The 17,552-nt window shown below is 50.5% G+C and overlaps 1 protein-coding gene across 1 annotated transcript in view; it reads right to left on the bottom strand.

The window, feature by feature from the left end:
* Window positions 1-2,525: 2,525 nt before the first annotated feature.
* FRMPD1 (FERM and PDZ domain containing 1) overlaps window positions 2,526-17,552 on the bottom strand; it is a gene marked incomplete at both ends in the record, with an annotated part of 57,106 nt that continues 42,079 nt past the window's right edge. The window contains 7 exons of the mRNA XM_080940138.1: window positions 2,526-4,699; window positions 8,004-8,813; window positions 11,741-11,888; window positions 12,708-12,890; window positions 14,546-14,641; window positions 14,787-14,913; window positions 16,673-16,809. Of these exons, the coding sequence (XP_080796264.1) occupies window positions 2,526-4,699; window positions 8,004-8,813; window positions 11,741-11,888; window positions 12,708-12,890; window positions 14,546-14,641; window positions 14,787-14,913; window positions 16,673-16,809 (3,675 nt within the window). The remainder of the gene's footprint in view (window positions 4,700-8,003; window positions 8,814-11,740; window positions 11,889-12,707; window positions 12,891-14,545; window positions 14,642-14,786; window positions 14,914-16,672; window positions 16,810-17,552) is intronic.

The following is a 17,552-nucleotide window of genomic DNA, read 5'->3' on the forward strand; positions in this document are numbered from 1 at the left end:
TGGTTCTTTCTCTTTAAGCGTCAGCTTAAATATCTCCACCCCAACACCCTTTTCTGGTCACATCAGGTACAGCTGGCTCATTTTTCTGTCTTGGCATCTTTTTTAAAAAGTTGCTTCAGTGTCTGTAATTTTTGTCTTTCCTACTAATTAGATGTCCCTTAAGAGCTGTGCCTGGTGGCACATGCCTTTAGTCTCAGCTCTTGGGAGGCAGAGGCGGGCAGATTTCTGTGAGTTCAAGGCCAGCCCGGTCTACACAGTGAGTTCTGGGACAGCCAGGGCTACGTGGTTAGACTCTGTCAAAAAGCGGTGGGATGGGGTGGGGAGAAGTCCTTTAAGGAGCCCACGCCTGCTGTGCTCATGGGTTTTACCTGCTGTCACTGCAGAGAAGACTCTTGTTTACAGAATGATTTTTTTCTCTCTCTTGACATCTAAATCCTACCAAATCTCATGGCCTTACACACGGCATCCAATCGGGGCTTGCTGACACCCAGCCCGAATCAGTGCTGCCTCTTACAGGAAGCCATCCTTGATTCCTTTCTCCTCACACATCTCATCCTGTCTTCTCTGTGGTGACCCAGAGCTTCGTCATTTTGGTAGTCATCCAACCTCCACCAAGAGCCCTTGAAAACAGGGTTTTCACTCGCCTGCTTCATGAATGAGATGCATCAAAGAAAGTACCAGAGATGCCTTCTCTGTGCTTCAACTTCTTTCTCAGTTAGCAATGTTCCTACCATTTCTGGACCTTACTCTTCTTTACGGGACCCAGAGAAAAAGAATGGCAACCAAAGAAAATACAGTCAGGACTACAACAGAGAAACCTTGTCTCAAAAAACAAACAAAAGCATTCCAACTATCTGCATAAAGCTTCTGACATACTGCAAGTTTTAGTTAATTGAACTCAAATATGGTTTGGGCCAATCAGGACCAAGCCTTAGATGACGTCTCACTGGTGAATGTTGAGACCCTGTCTATAGCAAGAAGCGGTTTGGATCTTCCTGGCAAAGGTTCTAAGTCCTCTTTCACAACACCCAACTTGCTTTTAGCCTGGTGTCCTGCTCCTTTTTAGTCATGAAATCCCTTCCAAGTTGCACTCAAGAGCTTAAAGTTTATTTGAAGCTTTGTAAGAAGCACTGTTCTGAGAAAACTGATCCTGTCTAATCAGGCACATGATTACCGCCTTCCTAGTGACTCCTGGCTGGGAGTGGGATGGGAAGGAATGTGTTTCTCTCATGGCCGAGGATGGCCTCCCTCTGCCTGGAGAGCATAGGGCGTGACTCCTCACGATCATGCTTTTGCTGGGAAAAGTTGCCTGACCTCATAATATGTCAGTAACAGGAAGAAAAAACTGAACCTCTTTGATGACCTCCGACAGCCCAAAGTGAGCCACCATTCCACGTTTGAAAAGACACGAGAAACCAAGGTAAAAGTTGTCCCAAAGAAATCTTGAGACAAGTTTATCTGGAGTAAAATAGCAGTGTGTGTGTGTGTGTGTGTGTGTGTGTGTGTGTATGTGTGTGTATGTGTAGTTATTTGTGTGTGTTTATGTGTGTATGTGTATACATGTATATGTGTGTGTGTGTGTGGCTGGGGGGTGGAGTGTGGGGTGGGGATGAAGCATTGTTACCAATACTCACCGACCACTTACTGTTTCCCAGATTTATGCCTCTTTCAAGTGGACAATATGAGTCTTTTCATGTCCAAAGAGAAAACCCTTAACATGAAGACAGCTCGATGCCCATGTCCATGATGGGTAAGTTGGGATTGATAGTATTTCCTTCTGCTCTATTATTGCTCTAGTAGATGCAACTCTGACTCCTTATTATATCAAAAATGGGGTGTAGTTTCAGCTAAAGCACAGGATAACCCTCAACATGGATGGCCAAGCAGTTAGGGCACTGGTTCTCAACCTGTGGGTCACAAGACTTGTTCACAGGGTTGATATATTTACATTACGATTCAAGACAGCAGAAAAGTCACAGTTAGGAAGTAGCAATGAAATTATGGTTGTTGGCTACCGGAACACGAATTAAGGGTCACAGCCCTAGGGAGGCTGAGAATAGAGCTAGGGATTTTACTGCCACCTAGTGGCGAGCTGTGGTGGCAGCAGAGAGGCTGCCAAGTGTATCAGGTAGAGACTCAGGTGCTGACTTTGGAGCGGCGAATCAATCAACCGCACATACCCACCTATTAGTGAGGATTAGTGCCCAATTAATGTAACAGGGGAACCAAGACCAGCAATTCCTGAGGTCTTGGGACCGATACCTGCTGGCTGGCTGGACATCTGTACCCTAGCAATGTGCTCTGGGGAGAAAGGCTTATGTCACACAGCCGGTTTTCTCCAGTTCCAGTGCAGGCCTGGTGCAAAGGAAGTGAATGCCGTTGGATTTGAGTGAATGTTTAATCAGAATTTACCGTCACTCAGAACCAGACAAGATTAAGCAGCAGTTTATTTGCATACTAGCAGACACTGGGAGAAGTGGGTGAGATAGAAGACACTCAAGAGGGGTCCTGGGTCAGTGACCTGTTCACAGAGCAGTGGAAGCCCGGAACTTCTGGGTCAGACAGAACACGGCGGCCGTGAGGGCCGTGCACTGGCGGGCCAAGAGTTTCACACTGAGGTCATGGTAACCCCTCTCACAGGTGAGTTTTGCGGCCTCCACAAACTGGTGGTAGGAATACACCACGTCCCTCAGGTTCCCGGCCACTTCCCTGTGCCGGGTAGAGCAGCGGCTGCAGTCTGTGAACTGGAAGCAGAGGCCGGCCAGCTGGACCAGGTGCTGGAAAGTGACCCGCACAGCACCCTGCATGTCTTCGGGGGACTGGTCCATCCGGATCACGTGCTGACAGCTGGAGAGGAGCTTCTGGGAGCCCATGCACAGGCGGCTCCGGCTTTCTGAGAAATGCCAGGTGCACTTGTCAGGGGGGTGTTTGCTTCCAAGCCCCCAGGAAGCTTCTAAAATGTCCTGTAGCTCCAGCAGGCTCTCAGTGAGTTGGACAAAGCCCTCGGGGGCATTTGCGGGGGCAGTTTTCAGCTGTCTCAGAGCCCTGGAGCAGTACTCGGGCCAGATGTGGCTTTTTCTGGACAGGGGTGTGGTGCAGCTGTAGGCCCGGGCTGCCCTCCAAGGCAGAGTCACCTGGCTTCCTGCAGAGGGTGGTGAGGTAAGGGGGGCAGCAGGGTGTGTCTGTGGGTCCCCATCTTCTTCCTCTGTCTCGGGCTGCAGGCCACGGAAGCATGTGGTGTAGGAAAACTGACACCTGCAATGCTCTAGGCCAGTCCCGGCAGACGCCGCTTCGTTCGAGCCAGTGAAACCGAAGGCGGTGACCCTGCTGAAACTGGTGGAGCCTTCAGGATGGCTCTCTGGGGCAAAACACAGGAAAGACCTCTCAGGCGGGAGGCAAATGATGGGACTGTCACCTTTGCTTTCTGTTGGTGAGCCGTGGCCTGAGTCTGCCGAGCGTGGCTCTTCCGGACATGGTGAAAGCTTCAGCAGGGACGGTGTTGCAGGGACACAGAGCTGCTGAGAGGTGTCCACAGGGACGGGGTTGTCCTCCATCACGTGGTCAAGCTGCTCTGTCTTGACTGTCTCTGGAGGGAAGGCTGACTCAGTGGTTTGCTCCCCAAGTAAGAACTCAGGGCCCAAGTCCAGTTCTCTCCATAGCTCCTGTTCCTGGGCTTGTCTGTTGTCCCCTTCAGAGCTGTGTGAGGTCTGTCCCGTCCCTGCTCCAAGAGGCTCTGAGCAGAGGGAGCTGCTTATCTCACCAGCTGCAGCGCTAACATCGAGGGCCCGTGGGACTAATCCAGCACCCTTGAAATCTCGCGAGAGTTCACATTCGCCACCAGTAGACCCATCGCCAGGACTCAAGGGCCCTGTGATTTGGGGGGTAACCTCTTGTATGTGATTTATTAAAAAAGATCCTGACCCTGCTTCTGATCGCGCCTCTTCTATCTCTGACGTGTCTCCTTGAGGGACGTGGTGTGGATTAGGGTCAGCACTAGAGAGGGGGAAGGTGCTGTTTTCAGGCTCAGCAGTGAGTTCTTTGGGGGTGGTACCACCTGGGTCTTGACAAGGAGATAGGAATTGAAAAGGCCTGACCCGAGCAGCCTGTGGGCTGGAAGAATCTGGGTTGGAATGGTGGGGGTTGTGAGGGACGCTTGCTGGGGAGCCAACGGTGGTGACAGCCAAGGGTCTAGCCTCAAGATTCTCTGTATTGCTGGGGTCAATTCGGAGGCGGATGGCAGAGATGGAAGACACTCGAGAATCAATTACTGACTTGGTCTCCATGGTTTCTGGCTCCATCTCCATGATCCTGGAGGCTGGATTTTTGCTCTTTGTCTCCCTCAAGGAAGCCAGCAACCCCAAGGCCTTGGTCTCCAGGAGGCCTGGCTCACCCTGCATGTCCTGCAGGGAGGACACGGTTGGGGAGGGGGCAGTGAGGCTCAGGTAGGACTCTCTGTCATAGTAGCACACATCAACCATGTTCTCCTGGGGGGCAGACGGCTCCATGGGGAAGGAGACCTGGGAGGTGTGATCCGTCTGTAGGAAGGACCTTCTTTTCCTCAGGGACTTGGCATACTTCTTCACCCCTCCCTGCCGGCTTGGCTCTCCTCCCTCTGGGCCTGGACGCAGGCTTTCCTCCGAGCCACCGGCTCTAGACTGACTCTGCAATCTCATGGCACTAAGATCAGCAGCTCTGGGCCCTGCAAATCAAGACAAGGAGAATCACATTAAGCACGGACAAGCAGAGAGATCGTCCGTGCTTGGGTAAGCATATTGGCTTGTGCGGACTCAAGTCCTAAACCTTTGGCAAGCTAATTTTTCACTTCCCCAGTCTCCTCGTCTGACAGACAGGGATAATGATCGTGGAAGAGACATTTTCTTGTTCCTTATCTAAGACCCATTTACTCCCTTTTAGTTATAGTTTGCCAAAGTTCTTTTTGGGGTGTGACACTTCCCCAGTGGTTGAACTCTGTTAGAGATCTAACTGAGAACCCTATGCATGCTGGGTAAGTACTCTAACACTCATACTACCCTCAGACCACGGAACTATTCATTGACGACAGTGAAGAGATGAGCTTCCAGACCAGGCGGCCAGCTGCAAGTCCCCTAGAATCTCAAAGAGATGTTAGGGAGATGCTTCAGCAGTTAAGAGCATCAGCTGTTCTTCCAGAGGGCCTGGGTTCAATTCCAGAAGTCCCATGGCACACAAAACCATCTGTAACTCCCCTTCTAGGGGATCTGATACCTTTTCTTTTTGGCCCCTGTAGACACTAAACACACACAGATTTGTATACAGGGGAAACACCCATAAACATAACACTAACTTAAAATAAAAAAAAAAAAGTGATGGTCTATAATCTCAGCATTGAGAAAGCCCAACAGGTTTAAGGCCAGCCTAGGCTATATAAATTTATAGCTAGTACAGGCTACAAACATATCAAGACTGTGTAGCTCATAACTGTTATTTATTTTTAATTATTATTATTATTATTATTATTATTATTATTATTATTATTATTATTTCTTCAGGCTTGCTGGCGGCCCACAGGCTTTCTGTTCATTAAGCCTTTCTTCATGGTGATGTTAACTCACCCCCATAGCTGCCGCTGCTCTGGATGCTCTACATGTGAAGGGTGTGAGGGCGCACAGAAGCAACCCTGTCCCAAGGGCTTTGCGCCCCATGGACTGATCTTTCTCAGGACAAGCAGCGTGTGAAAAGGTCTTAGGATTTGGACAGAAGGAATCAAGATCACATGTTAGCAAGAACTCAGAGTCTCTTACACTCCAACCTGCGTGTGGGCGACTAAATAGCTTTTCAGATCCTAGCCACCCCCCCCCCCCCAGACCTGCAACATCAGAATTGTGAGGTTAAACACTGAGGTACTGACAGACTTCAGACAAAGGTCCAAAGGCAAGTCTGATGTGCAGCCATGTTTGGGAAGTGCTGCCTTGTCTCCCAGCACCCACAGATGGTGAGACTTTGTGGAGCTCACCGTGATTCAGGAACGGGATTGAAACCCAGGTATGAGAGTCTCAGTCCTCGGCTCTGTGCTTAGCACCACTCTGATCCTGTGAAAGGGTGTCTCCCACGGAACTAATTTCTGGACTGGGTCCCCACGTAAGAGTCCCGCCTGCTGGCTGTAGCCCACCCCTCATCCTGCTCCTAGTATAAGGGCTAGCCTGGCAGGGGTCAGGGAGAGCCCAGGAGGTGGTTAGCGGGTTGTCTGGTATTGGGTAGCATACCCATTGCTGGTCTGATCCCATGGTCTACACCAAGAGTTTCAGGACAGCCAAGAGCACACAGTGAGACAACAACAGGAGAAACAAAGGCCAGTCTCCAACGAACAAAAGAAAAAATTAAGTCAAGGTGGATAGATGGTGGTGAGTTAACTCATTCATTTAGTGACGATGCCCAAGTGCTGTGTGTTGAAAACACCTTTTTTTGCACACAAGGAGCCTTCTCATAACCATACAGGGGAATGTGTAACTGCAGACAGTACCAAGGTACAGGCAGAAAACTGCCACTGCTGGCAGAGCCCATGAATAAGGTGCACAGCTGGCCCTGGTCTGGTAAACCTAGAAAATGTTCTCTGCAGATGGGAACCCTCTGCAAGGCTGGATGGCTGACTGGCAACCAGGTGAAGACCAGGGCAGACAGACTAACAGGTGCATGGACAACCAGGTGAAGACCAGGGCAGACAGACTAACAGGTGCATGGACAACCAGGTGAGGACCAGGGCAGACAAACTAACAGGTGCATGGACAACCAGGTGAGGACCAGGGCAGACAGACTAACAGGTGCATGGACAACCAGGTAAAGACCAGGGTAGACAGACTAACAGGTGCATGGACAACCAGGTGAGGACCAGGGCAGACAGATTAACAGGTGTATGGACAACCAGGTGAGGACCAGGGCAGACAGTAACAGGTGTACTGGCAACCAGGTGAGGACCAGGGCAGACAGACTAACAGGTGCATGAACAACCAGGTGAGGACCAGGGCAGACAGACTAACAGGTGTACTGGCAACCAGGTGAAGACCAGGGCAGACAGACTAACAGGTGCATGAACAACCAGGTGAGGACCAGGGCAAACAGACTAACAGGTGTACTGGCAATCAGGTGAAGACCAGGGCAGACAGACTATCAGGTACATGGACAACCAGGTGAGGACCAGGGCAGACAGATTAACAGGTGCATGGACAACCAGGTGAGGACCAGGGCAGACAGAGTAACAGTACAAGGCCAGCTGAGATGAGGGAAAGGGGGAGGGAGCAGGAAGGGAGGCAAACAGGCAGAGGGCACCCTCAGGAGCTGAGCTTGCTTTTCTGCCAACAGTAATGAGAACCACAAGAGGGCAGTATCAGTGAGGCACAGGAGAGGGCTGAGGCTCAGACCGCCATGTTTTCGCTGCTTTCCAGGGTTTTTAACCTCAGAGAGTGGAGACAGAGTTCATGTGACCTTTTGTACATATGTGTGTCCTGCAAGATTTTTTGGTTAGATCAGGAAGTCTTTCGGTGTGGAAAGACTACATTGGTATTTGTTTGCAATCATAGATTATGGATTAAACACCTCACAATCTTAGTTGGGAAACACGAGGAACCCAGCCAACAGATCCCCAACCTTCTGAGGTCAGGGACCCTTGGACTCCCTAAGGCCATCAAACACCACTGATGGTCCTGTTGCTCCAACGCCAGATTTCAAGTATCCCCAGGATCTCTACTGGGCGCTCCACTCCTTTCCTTGAGTCCTGTGCACCTGACAAGGCCTGGCCCATTTGACACCTCTTCTGGGAAGCCTTCCCTGGTTCCCACAGTGGGATGCAGTCCTCTCATTGCCCGTGCCCGCCATTCTTCAAACCTCCCCTGCAGCCCTGACTCAAGGCCGTGAGGCTTATAAGTTGGTCCACGGACTCAAGTAGAGAGGAGACCGTATCGCGTTCTCAAGCTGGCCCAGGACTCTTGGAAGCCAGATCTGCTGGGATGGGTGGTGCGTTAGGGGCTCACCTGAGAGTGTGTCCGGAGGTGTGAGTTTGTCAGCTGCATCATAGTATTCCTCATCTGAGCTGCCATCCTCAAAGGCCAGCGGGGGCAGTGGGGGCAGGGCCAGGGTTTCTAGCATGGAGCCAGGCTGAGCCTCCATCCAGCTCTGCTGGCACCACAGGGGCGGTGCAGTTCCCTGCCGGGAAGCTGTGCTCTCTGAGCCTGAGTCACTCAGGTGGCTGCCTGGGGAGACGCTGGAACACAGGCTGTAGTAGTCAGTCCGGCTGCCCTCATACAGCCTGGGGTCTAGCCCGCCCATGCTCAGTTCCGGTCCCCAGCTGCAGGCCTCCGAAGCAAGGCCCTGGGGACCGTCTATCTTCCGGCACCGAGGATTGCCATTCTGGGCCAGGTCCAGCAAACACAGGAAACCACTGGGCTCAACCCTGCTGTTTCCCTCTTGGCTGTTGGTATCAAGGTCCCTTGAGAAGCCTGGTGGGCCAAAGTGGAAGAAGCTGGTCCCGCTGGAGGAGCACGCATCTAAGTCATCCTCTTCCAGGGCATCCACAGATTCACTAGACCCACTGGTCCTGCAGCCTCGGCTCTCTGTGTTGGCTGAGTCGGATGCTTCTGACTCAGCACTGTCTGTCACGCTGCTGGTCCCACAGGTGCTTGGGCCTCTCCTGGTCTCCTCAGGGCTGTCTCCAGGGAGCTGCTCCTCTCTAACAAATGGTCTGCAGAGGCTCAACTTCACCAGGCATGGGTCAGAAAGGGGCTCCAATACACAATCCACCTCAGAGAACTCCTCTGAGTCACTGCAGGCCCTGGACTCGTAGCCTGTGAGGGACAGGACACTGAGAGTTATAAACCCAAATGTTCACGTCTGACAGACACCTGTGTGTCCTGCTTCCTGTTACCCTGATGCAGGGGAAAATAAAGTGACTGACCTAAATCATACTAGATTGATTAATGCAGAACCCCAAGGATGCCACACCACAGTGCGACCCGCCTTTCCTCTCTCTGAGCCACCTAAGGAGACAGATTGAGCCCATCTCTTCTTTCAAGGAGACCTCACTGTCAAAGAGTGGTGGATACTCTCTTGTTTCTCCCTTGTACTCTCAGCTTTTCCTCAAGTACCTCCCCTGTGGTGTCAGAGCATCAGAATCATATGGGAAACCAAATGTCAAATGCAGACTAGACACTTGGCCTCTCCCTGATATGCAAGCCAGAGAGCAAGTGACGGGGGCCTGAGGCTGATGGATAGCCGTGGGGACTCAGCTGTGATGGCCTTTAGGACGGTGGAGATGCATCTAGCTGTAGGCACCTGGGGAGAGCATAGGATGGGGCAGCATTGGGCTAGGTTTACTGGTTTTCTCCCAATAGTCTCTGGGATGATCTCCAAGGAACCTTTTTCTGGCCACTGCTTGATCCTTCCTCCAGGTGTCTCCCTACAGGGGACCGGAGTTCCCTCACAAGGATTCCCACAGAGCCTTGTTGCTCCTATCACAGAGAGAGCCCAATCCCTCTCACAGTGTCCTCACACTGTGGCTGTGACCGCTCCTTTGTCTCAGCCATCACAGGGTGGCGTCCATACCCTGGCAGACTGGCTGTCCTCTGCAGCCCCCCCCCCAACCTTGGTCTTGTGTCATGAGGCCACATTCCCTCTCCTCAATGAGCTCCCCTTTTTCATCTGCTGTCTTCTGGGTGTTCTTCGGGGACCGAGCCTCTGGTGCACTGTCTCTGAACTGCCTCTAGTGCACAGGTCTCCCCACCACCCCTTCCAAACCAGTATCACCCCCACTCTGTGCTGTTTCCCTGACCGGTCTGAGCTATTCCTCACTCAGAGCTAACCACGTCCCAAGTACAGCTGGCCCTTCAGATCCGTAGGCTTCGTTTGTGTGGATTTGTTCATCCACAGGCTCAAAATAGAGTAAAATACATCCATGCTGAACATGTGCAAGCCCTTCTTCTTGTTACGGTGACTCCAACAGCACACTTAAATATTAACTATGGGGTATAGCTCAGCAGCAGAAGGTGTGACTGTAATACAAATTATTGTATTTATATATTGTCATATGTAAATTGCTGTTAGCTGTTGCTAAGTGCTGACTCAGAAAATAAGGGCTGGCCCCTTCACTCAAACATGCTTATTTTGAATTTCCACCAGAACTCTCGCTCTGGAACAGGCTGGCTCCTATCACAGAAGAAAGATCAGCAAACCGCTAAGGATCTTAGAAAAACTGTATTCCCGAGAACAGCCAGAAGGCAAACCCTTTTAAACCAAGATTACTATTGTTTATCTTAACGGTATAAAAAAACATCTGCAATGGGAACGAAAAAGCCAGATGTTTCTCCATGGAGAAGACATCCTGCCTGGCACCATCTTTGTCCATGGGGCTCCAGGATGACGGTTTTTACGAGGCTTCCCCATTCATTCCTGCTGGATAACGTAAGTGCTGAACCTGACGTTCTGCTATACATTTGCTGCTTGCTGTTTTGCTATCTTACTTCTGGTGGCTGTGGCCTAATAAACTCACTCATTTAAAGCTGAAAGCATTGGTCTCAGGGCCCAGGCTCTGTATGAGACACATCCATGGCACTGACAACAGGAGGGCTAATCTGGAGTTTTACGTGAAGGATATGGAAGGATGTGTGTAGTAATGTGTTAGAGTTTTGGAAATATATGAAGGTGCTTTCATTTTCATATCAGGTGTACGGATGACTGTCCGCAGCGGCTGATTGGTCCTGTCCTCTAGCAGAGGCGTGGTTTGCCAGCTGCAGATCATTTCTGCAACTGTGTGACATCTGGAATTCTGGGAACTTCTCAGAGGCTATATAAATGGCAGAGCCCCCACAGGGGGTTGTTGATCATTCAGGGGGGAGGGTGGTTTATTAGTAGCTGTCTCTCTCATCTCTCCTCTCCTATCTAGTGATAGAGTGTGAAACCAGGGGGATAAAGGGTGGGAAAGGAAGAACCCATAAAGAAGCGAAGACTTATACAGACGTGTATCGGTTATATATAAATTATATACCATTTCATGGGAAGGATAGAACATGAATGAATTTTGATAAGCACCAAGGATCATGGAATCAGTCTCCTGTGGTTACCACGGATAGCGTGGATGACGGTATCTACTTTTCCAATCATCTGTTCTGGGATGATCTGTGCCTATTCTGCCCATGCGGAGGAAACGCTATATAACGGTAAGATCCTGAGCACCGCTGGCTACGCCCACATCAGCAATACCATGCTGGCAGCCGGCGCCCGGGTTTCCCCTCAGAGCAGCTGTTAAACATCATCAGAACCGCATTGGAAGAGCCACACTAACACGGCAGCTGCAGCAGAGGGCTGAAGGCAGCTAAAGCTGCCTGGAACTGGTTTGTCTCCCCTGGCCTTTAATTTTTTCTGACCCCGCCCTACTTAATTCTTTACGTCAAGTCTCTTTTGGCTTCAGGTGCCCCTTTCTTCTAAATGTGTGAGGCTGAGAATTTCTATCACAATTCCAGGGAATGAGACAGAGTCGGAAGGTACATCGAGAACCAAGTGACCCACAGTCTAAAAGTGACATCTTCTTGTGCTGAGAAACAAGATACAGCAGATCTTAGAGATGGTTTTGAGAAACTCTACGGGGCATCGGAGACCTAGCGTTCCTTGGCATTTAGAATTCTAAATACTAAGAAAGCGCCTCTAATATTTAAGAAAGATTAACTGCTCGGTTGGAAATAAACGGGCCTGTCCAGACCAGCAAGACTCAGCACCTCACCTTCCTCAGCAGACACTCGGTGAGTCTGCTGTTGGTGTCCAGACCAGAGGAAGACAGAGTTGCCCGGGTCCACAAACAGGCGGTAGTACCCCGCGATCAGGCAGGCCAGGTCTTTTGCACTGCTGGACTCCAATAGCAAAGTCAGAACCTGTGAAGGCAAATAGAGCGGTTCTGTTTGCAGAGGGCCAAGAGACAACAGGGCCTTATGGGGCCAAGGAAAGATACTGAGCCATATCCGCAGACCGGCCGGGCCCTAGCGGTCCATATTCTCATACCAAGGAGCTAAATCTAAACCACCAAACACGCATGCTTACCTGCACAAACCTGCACACACGCGCATGCCCTGACTCACGGTGAGTTCGGCATGCCAAATCTATACATTGTCTCCTTTCTTTCTTTCCTCTGTCCCACCCTACCCTACCTGCCCATCCACCCTGCCTCATACAGCTAGTCCCTTAAGGGAACGGTGGAAGAACGACAGAAAACAAAGACAGGGTAGTAAAACGCAGCGCCTTGCTTGAGCTCAGTGGATGAAATCAAGGGAGGGAACAGTGACCACAGGACCCTCCAGAAAGATCCAAGGCGGGGCTCTGCCGTTTCCTGTGACAGGTCAGGTCGTCAAGGGTCAGGTGGATGGGGCAGGGAGGGGATGGTAGGGGAAAGAACAAAAGGAGACAATGTATAGATTAGGCATGAGGGACCCACCATGCGTCAGGAGGCATCCTGAACTATTTACCCGTTTCAAAGAGTTCACCCAACCAACTATGGGTGCAGAGTTTTTCATCAAACACATGGCCCAGCAAACAGAACAAAAACCTTGTCAAGAGCTTCTTGGGGTGACGCACGTTCTATTCGTCTCTCTCCACTTGAGGCAGGTCCTTTGAGCCAGATTAGCAGGGGGCTGTATCACTGCCCAAAGCTCATGTAACTGCCCTCGACTATTCTACCCCGAGGTTCCGCTGGTTACCTTGACGTCCTGGAGGTAGACCTTGACCATGCTCACTTTCTCCGACTCTTCCGTCAGCTCCACGCGGCTGATGTTGGCGAACTCTGCCAGTGTGGACATGATGTTGAGCTTGCTGTTAATGATCTGGCTAATCCCATACTTGGCCCCAACCAGAAGGGCGATGTAGGATTCTCTGTCCTGTAACTGCGGGAGAGTGGAAGGGAAATTAGTTTCTGTGTGAAAGCTTGTGAAAATACAAACACGCTGCACATGGCGTCTCTCTCTATAATTTTTTGGGGGGTGGTCTTGCTGTGTGGTCCAGGCTGGCCTCATATTTATGGCCCTCCTGCCGTACTCTCCGGAGTTCTAGGCTTACACGTGCCATGTGTTGCTTCTCTCTCCACCAAGTGTATTTCCTACTTGTGGCCCTCGTCACCATTCCCCGAGATTGCTCCTCATGGGGCCCACCCACAGCTAAGTTAAAAATACTCTATTAAAATTATGTGTATAAGAAGTGTGTCCCTGTGTACTTGAGTCCAGTGCCAACGGAGGCCAGAAAGGGGGTGCTGGCTTCCCTGGAACTGTAGCTACAGGCAATTGTGAGCCTAACGTAGGTGCTGGGAACTGAACTCAGGCCGTCTGCTGGAGCAGTGTGTGTTCTTAACCCCTGGAATCCCAGCACTTAGGAGACAGAGGCAGGGGGATGAGTTCCAGGTCCACCTCAGGTACACAGCAAGTTTGAGGCCAGCATGGGCTACGTGAGAGTGTTTCAACAAGACAAGAAAACAAAACAAACAACAGAATGTTATCTGAGGAAAGCCTCGGCCTCCTCAGACCATGTGGGCCCCACTCCCGTCTGTACGTCTATGAACACTGGGCACATCTTACTTATTTCAATAACTTATGCTCAGACTTCATATATTACCTGTTAAGTTCTTTGACAGCAGGGTCTATATTATTTTATATTTGCCATCCAGCCCTGTATAACTGGCTGCCCTTCCCTGGTATCGGTTCTTTCCAGAGACAGGAAAAGTAAAGGCAGGTTTGGGACAGGAGGGCGGAGTCTGAGGGATCAGAGGCTCCGGGCGCTATCCTTATACATAGATTCTCCTCCCCTCCCCCATTCCTCTAACTACCCAACTCTCTTCTGCCTGTGTCCCGAGGTCAGCAGTGTCCTTAGACTAACCCAGGACTAGAAATAATAAAATACTTAAAACCTCTCAATTCTTGCCTTACTGCTCTTCACGGAAAACAAATCTGGGCTGGCCAGTAAGCTGGGACATTCTGGGGCTGGTGACCTGGTAGAGGAGAGTCTCTTAACCTATTCCCATGAGCCCTGCTGGCTGTGAAGCTCATGTGCTAGGCCGAGGCTCCACAGAGGCAGCCAGAGGAATGGGCTCCGGCAGTGGGCTCTCCTTCATTTGTCTCAGGCCCACACCTCAGATGGTGTTCTGTACCGTCAGGGCCCAGTCTGGTACCCAGGCCACTGTCCTATTAGCATTTTCCCTGTTGCCCTTGTGTACTGAAGTCCCAAGGGTGCTTACAACAGACTTCACCCCGTTTGTGCTTTTCTCCCACTTTCCAGCCAGGTCCCATCCACCCACCTGAAAGCCGTCTTCTGGGACGCAGACTAAGCTAGCAACAGTGGAGCTCTCTTTCTGCCCTTCCCCCAAAAGTGGCCGTAGCCTGCCTCATGGCTTTGTCTTGTGGGGCAGCTTATTTCATCCTTGAGGACAGAAATCATAACGAATTCAGCTCTGCCTCCCCTAACATCTTCCACAGGGCCCAATAAATATCTGCCAACCTGCAGATATTCAAGGTCCTGGGCAAACAGAAGTCTATGGTTGTCTGGTACATACCATCAGAGTAGCATTAAAGACTTTCCCGCCGTATGTCTTAAGTTCTCCAAGGATCTGAAGATAATTTAAGCGTAGCTGAGCAGCAGAAATAAGTTGCTTTAGTAGACAAGAAAAGAAAAAAAAAAGATTACTGAAATCAGAGTTATCAGAGTTATCTCCTTGCCTAAAGTCTAGGCAATGGTGAAAACGACTCCCCTAACATTTCACCTTAGAAAGCTGGGCGGGTCGGCAAAGGCCTTACCTTCTGTCGGGGTTCCAGCAAATTCTGGTTTCTCTTCATGTGGAAACTGATGGCTTTCTTGATGTCTTTGCCTTTCATATTTCGGAGTAAGGTTGGAGATATAAAATTCTCTATTCCCCAGTCTTTCCTGCCGTGAGACATTGGAGACTTGTGTTTACATTGTACTTGGTTCTGACGAAGAACCAATGACAGGCAGTTCAGATCTAGAGTGCCAACATGCAGCAGTTAGGAGCACCCTTCTCTAGTGGGAGGTACAGAGACCGGCATAGAGGCAGATGTGTAGACACAGGAAGAGAAAAAGAGAAAGGGATGTCTGTGGTGGTTTGAATAGGTTTGGCACCATGACTCGTGTGTTTGAATGCTTGGCCCATGGGGAGGGGCACTAGTAGGAGGTGTGGGCTTGCTAGAGTAGGTGTGGCCTTGTTGGAGGAAGGTTATCAGTGTGCAGGGGTGGGGGAGACTTTGGGGGGTGTCTCCTGGTGCTCAAACTCCCCCCAGTGTGGCATCAGAGCCTCCTTCTGCCTGCCTGAGGGAGATGATCTCCTTCTGCCTGCCTTTGGATCAAGATATAGAACTCTTGGCTTCTCTTCCAGCACCATGTCTGCCTGCACACTGCCCTGCTCCCCACCATGATGATAATGGACTAAACCTCTGATGGTAATGAACTAAGCCACAATTAGATGTTTTCCTTTATAAGAGTTGTCTTGGTCATGGTATCCCTTCACAGCAATGAAACCCCTAAGACAATGTCTGTATCTTCATTTATCTCAATCTGTACATTCCTCTATTAAAGGAGAGAGACAGAGTGGTGGTTTTCCCCACGAACACACATGGTACACATTCCATACATTCCACATTTAGGACCCCTTGACTGGCCTGGGAACTGACTGGTCTTGCTGTGGGATATTTCATGAATCAGAGCAGAAGTTCTCAACCTTTTCTTTTGTAATTTAAAATTCCATTTCATCCATTTATTGTGTGTCTATACTAAGTCAAACTTCCAAAAAGGGGAGTCCAAACTGCTGTATTTTAGCAAAGTGTGTACATACGTAGTGATCAGAGGACAACTTGTGGGAACCGGTTCTCTCTTCTCACCATGTGAATCCTGAGGATTGAACTTATCCTGTCAGGCTTGGCCGCAGGGGCCTTCCACCTGCAAAGCCTTCCACTAGGACTGTTCTTTTAATGACAAAAATATGTGGCACGATCATCCACATGTAAGAACAACTATCCCACCCTCTGCTGGGGGACAACCCACGCCCCTGCGTAAGCTGGGCAAGCACCCTGACGCTGAGCTATGTTCATGCCCAAACGCTCTTGCAACAGAGCGCACCTGCCAATCCCCGAGGCTAAGCTTTAGGACGTTATTAGTCCAGAAGCCTCAGAATCCCCCTGGCCTCATTATACCACGGATCTGTTCTAGTTTTAAACCTGATTTCTCCACATGATTTTGACACCCAGACAAGCTAGAGCGGAGACCTGGAAGGGGCGGGGGGCTTAGCATAACAGATATTAGTTCTCTGAGCTGAGAATCAAGAGGAACCGGGATCTTAGGACTTGAGGCACCCCCATTTGGAGGAAGGCATAAAGCAATAGCAACTGGTTCACACCTGTTGGGAAAATTAATTTCCAAGACATCCCTGCCCTCAGAAGTTGTCCACTGATGGCCTCAGACACTCTTTCAGGGACTGGAAATTTACAAGGGGACTCTGTGTGACTGCAAGAGGAAATGGCTTCTACCCAGATAGGGAGCCGGGCCGGGAAAGGGAAATGAACGGGGAAACAAAGGCAAGATGGGTGAGTATCAGCTTTCTGTGGAGTCTGGCCATCCTGGCTAGGAGCCAGCAGTCACAAATGTGACACAGCTGCCACCTCCTGTCACTCACTCTATGTACTTCAGAGAGATCTTCTGCGGCTGGGCACAGGCGTAGATCCGCTCCTGGATGTGCAAGGCTGCAAGTCGGAGAGCCGAGTTGCATTTCATCTCCACAGCAAAGCGCTCCTGAAGTACGTCACTGCAACTCTGCGAGAGATCACAGAGAGAGAATGCACAGTGTACACCCCGCCCCCAGCTCTCTCCGGTCAGAGCAGCAGGACCAGCAGTCATCTTTGAGAACTTGGCTCTGTGACCTGCGTACATTCAGACTCTCTAAGCATAGTGTTTCCATCGGGAATTGCACACCGTGTCTGTGATGCGTGTCATTTGGTTTCTGGGCTTTAGAAGAGATAACATGCAGGTTTGTGAGCACAGAGCACACAGGGCCAGGGTTCGTGGAATAATGCACCCGTGGTGTGGCTGCATCGGTGGCGTGGCATCTGCTATTACTATTTTCTAGCATCACTTTTGTACGACAGGCCAGCCTTATCCCCAAATGGACTGTCCATTGGCGGCATCTCCCAGGTGACCTTCTCATTCAAATAAAAATAACAAAAGCAATCTCACTCCAGACAATAGAGTGCAGGGTCAGGCTGGGAGTCAAGAAACCAGGTTTCTAGCTGAGCTCTGGTGGCAGAAGCCTTTAATCCCAGGACTCAGAGGCAGAATCAGGTGGTTCTTCAAGGCTAACCTGGGCTACAGAGCTAGATCTAGGACAGCCAGAGTTATACAGAAGAAATACTGCCTCAAAAGGCAAGAGGGAGGGAGGAAAGAAGGAAGGAAAGGAGGAAGGGAAGAGGGAGGGAGGGAGGGAGGGAAGGAGGAGGGAGGGAAAGAAACTAAGTTTGGCTCTACTGCTAAGTGGAGACACCAGACATATGCCCCTTCTA

Source organism: Micromys minutus (genome assembly GCF_963924665.1).
Source record: "Micromys minutus genome assembly, chromosome: 28".
In the NCBI taxonomy this organism is placed as follows: domain Eukaryota; kingdom Metazoa; phylum Chordata; class Mammalia; order Rodentia; family Muridae; genus Micromys; species Micromys minutus.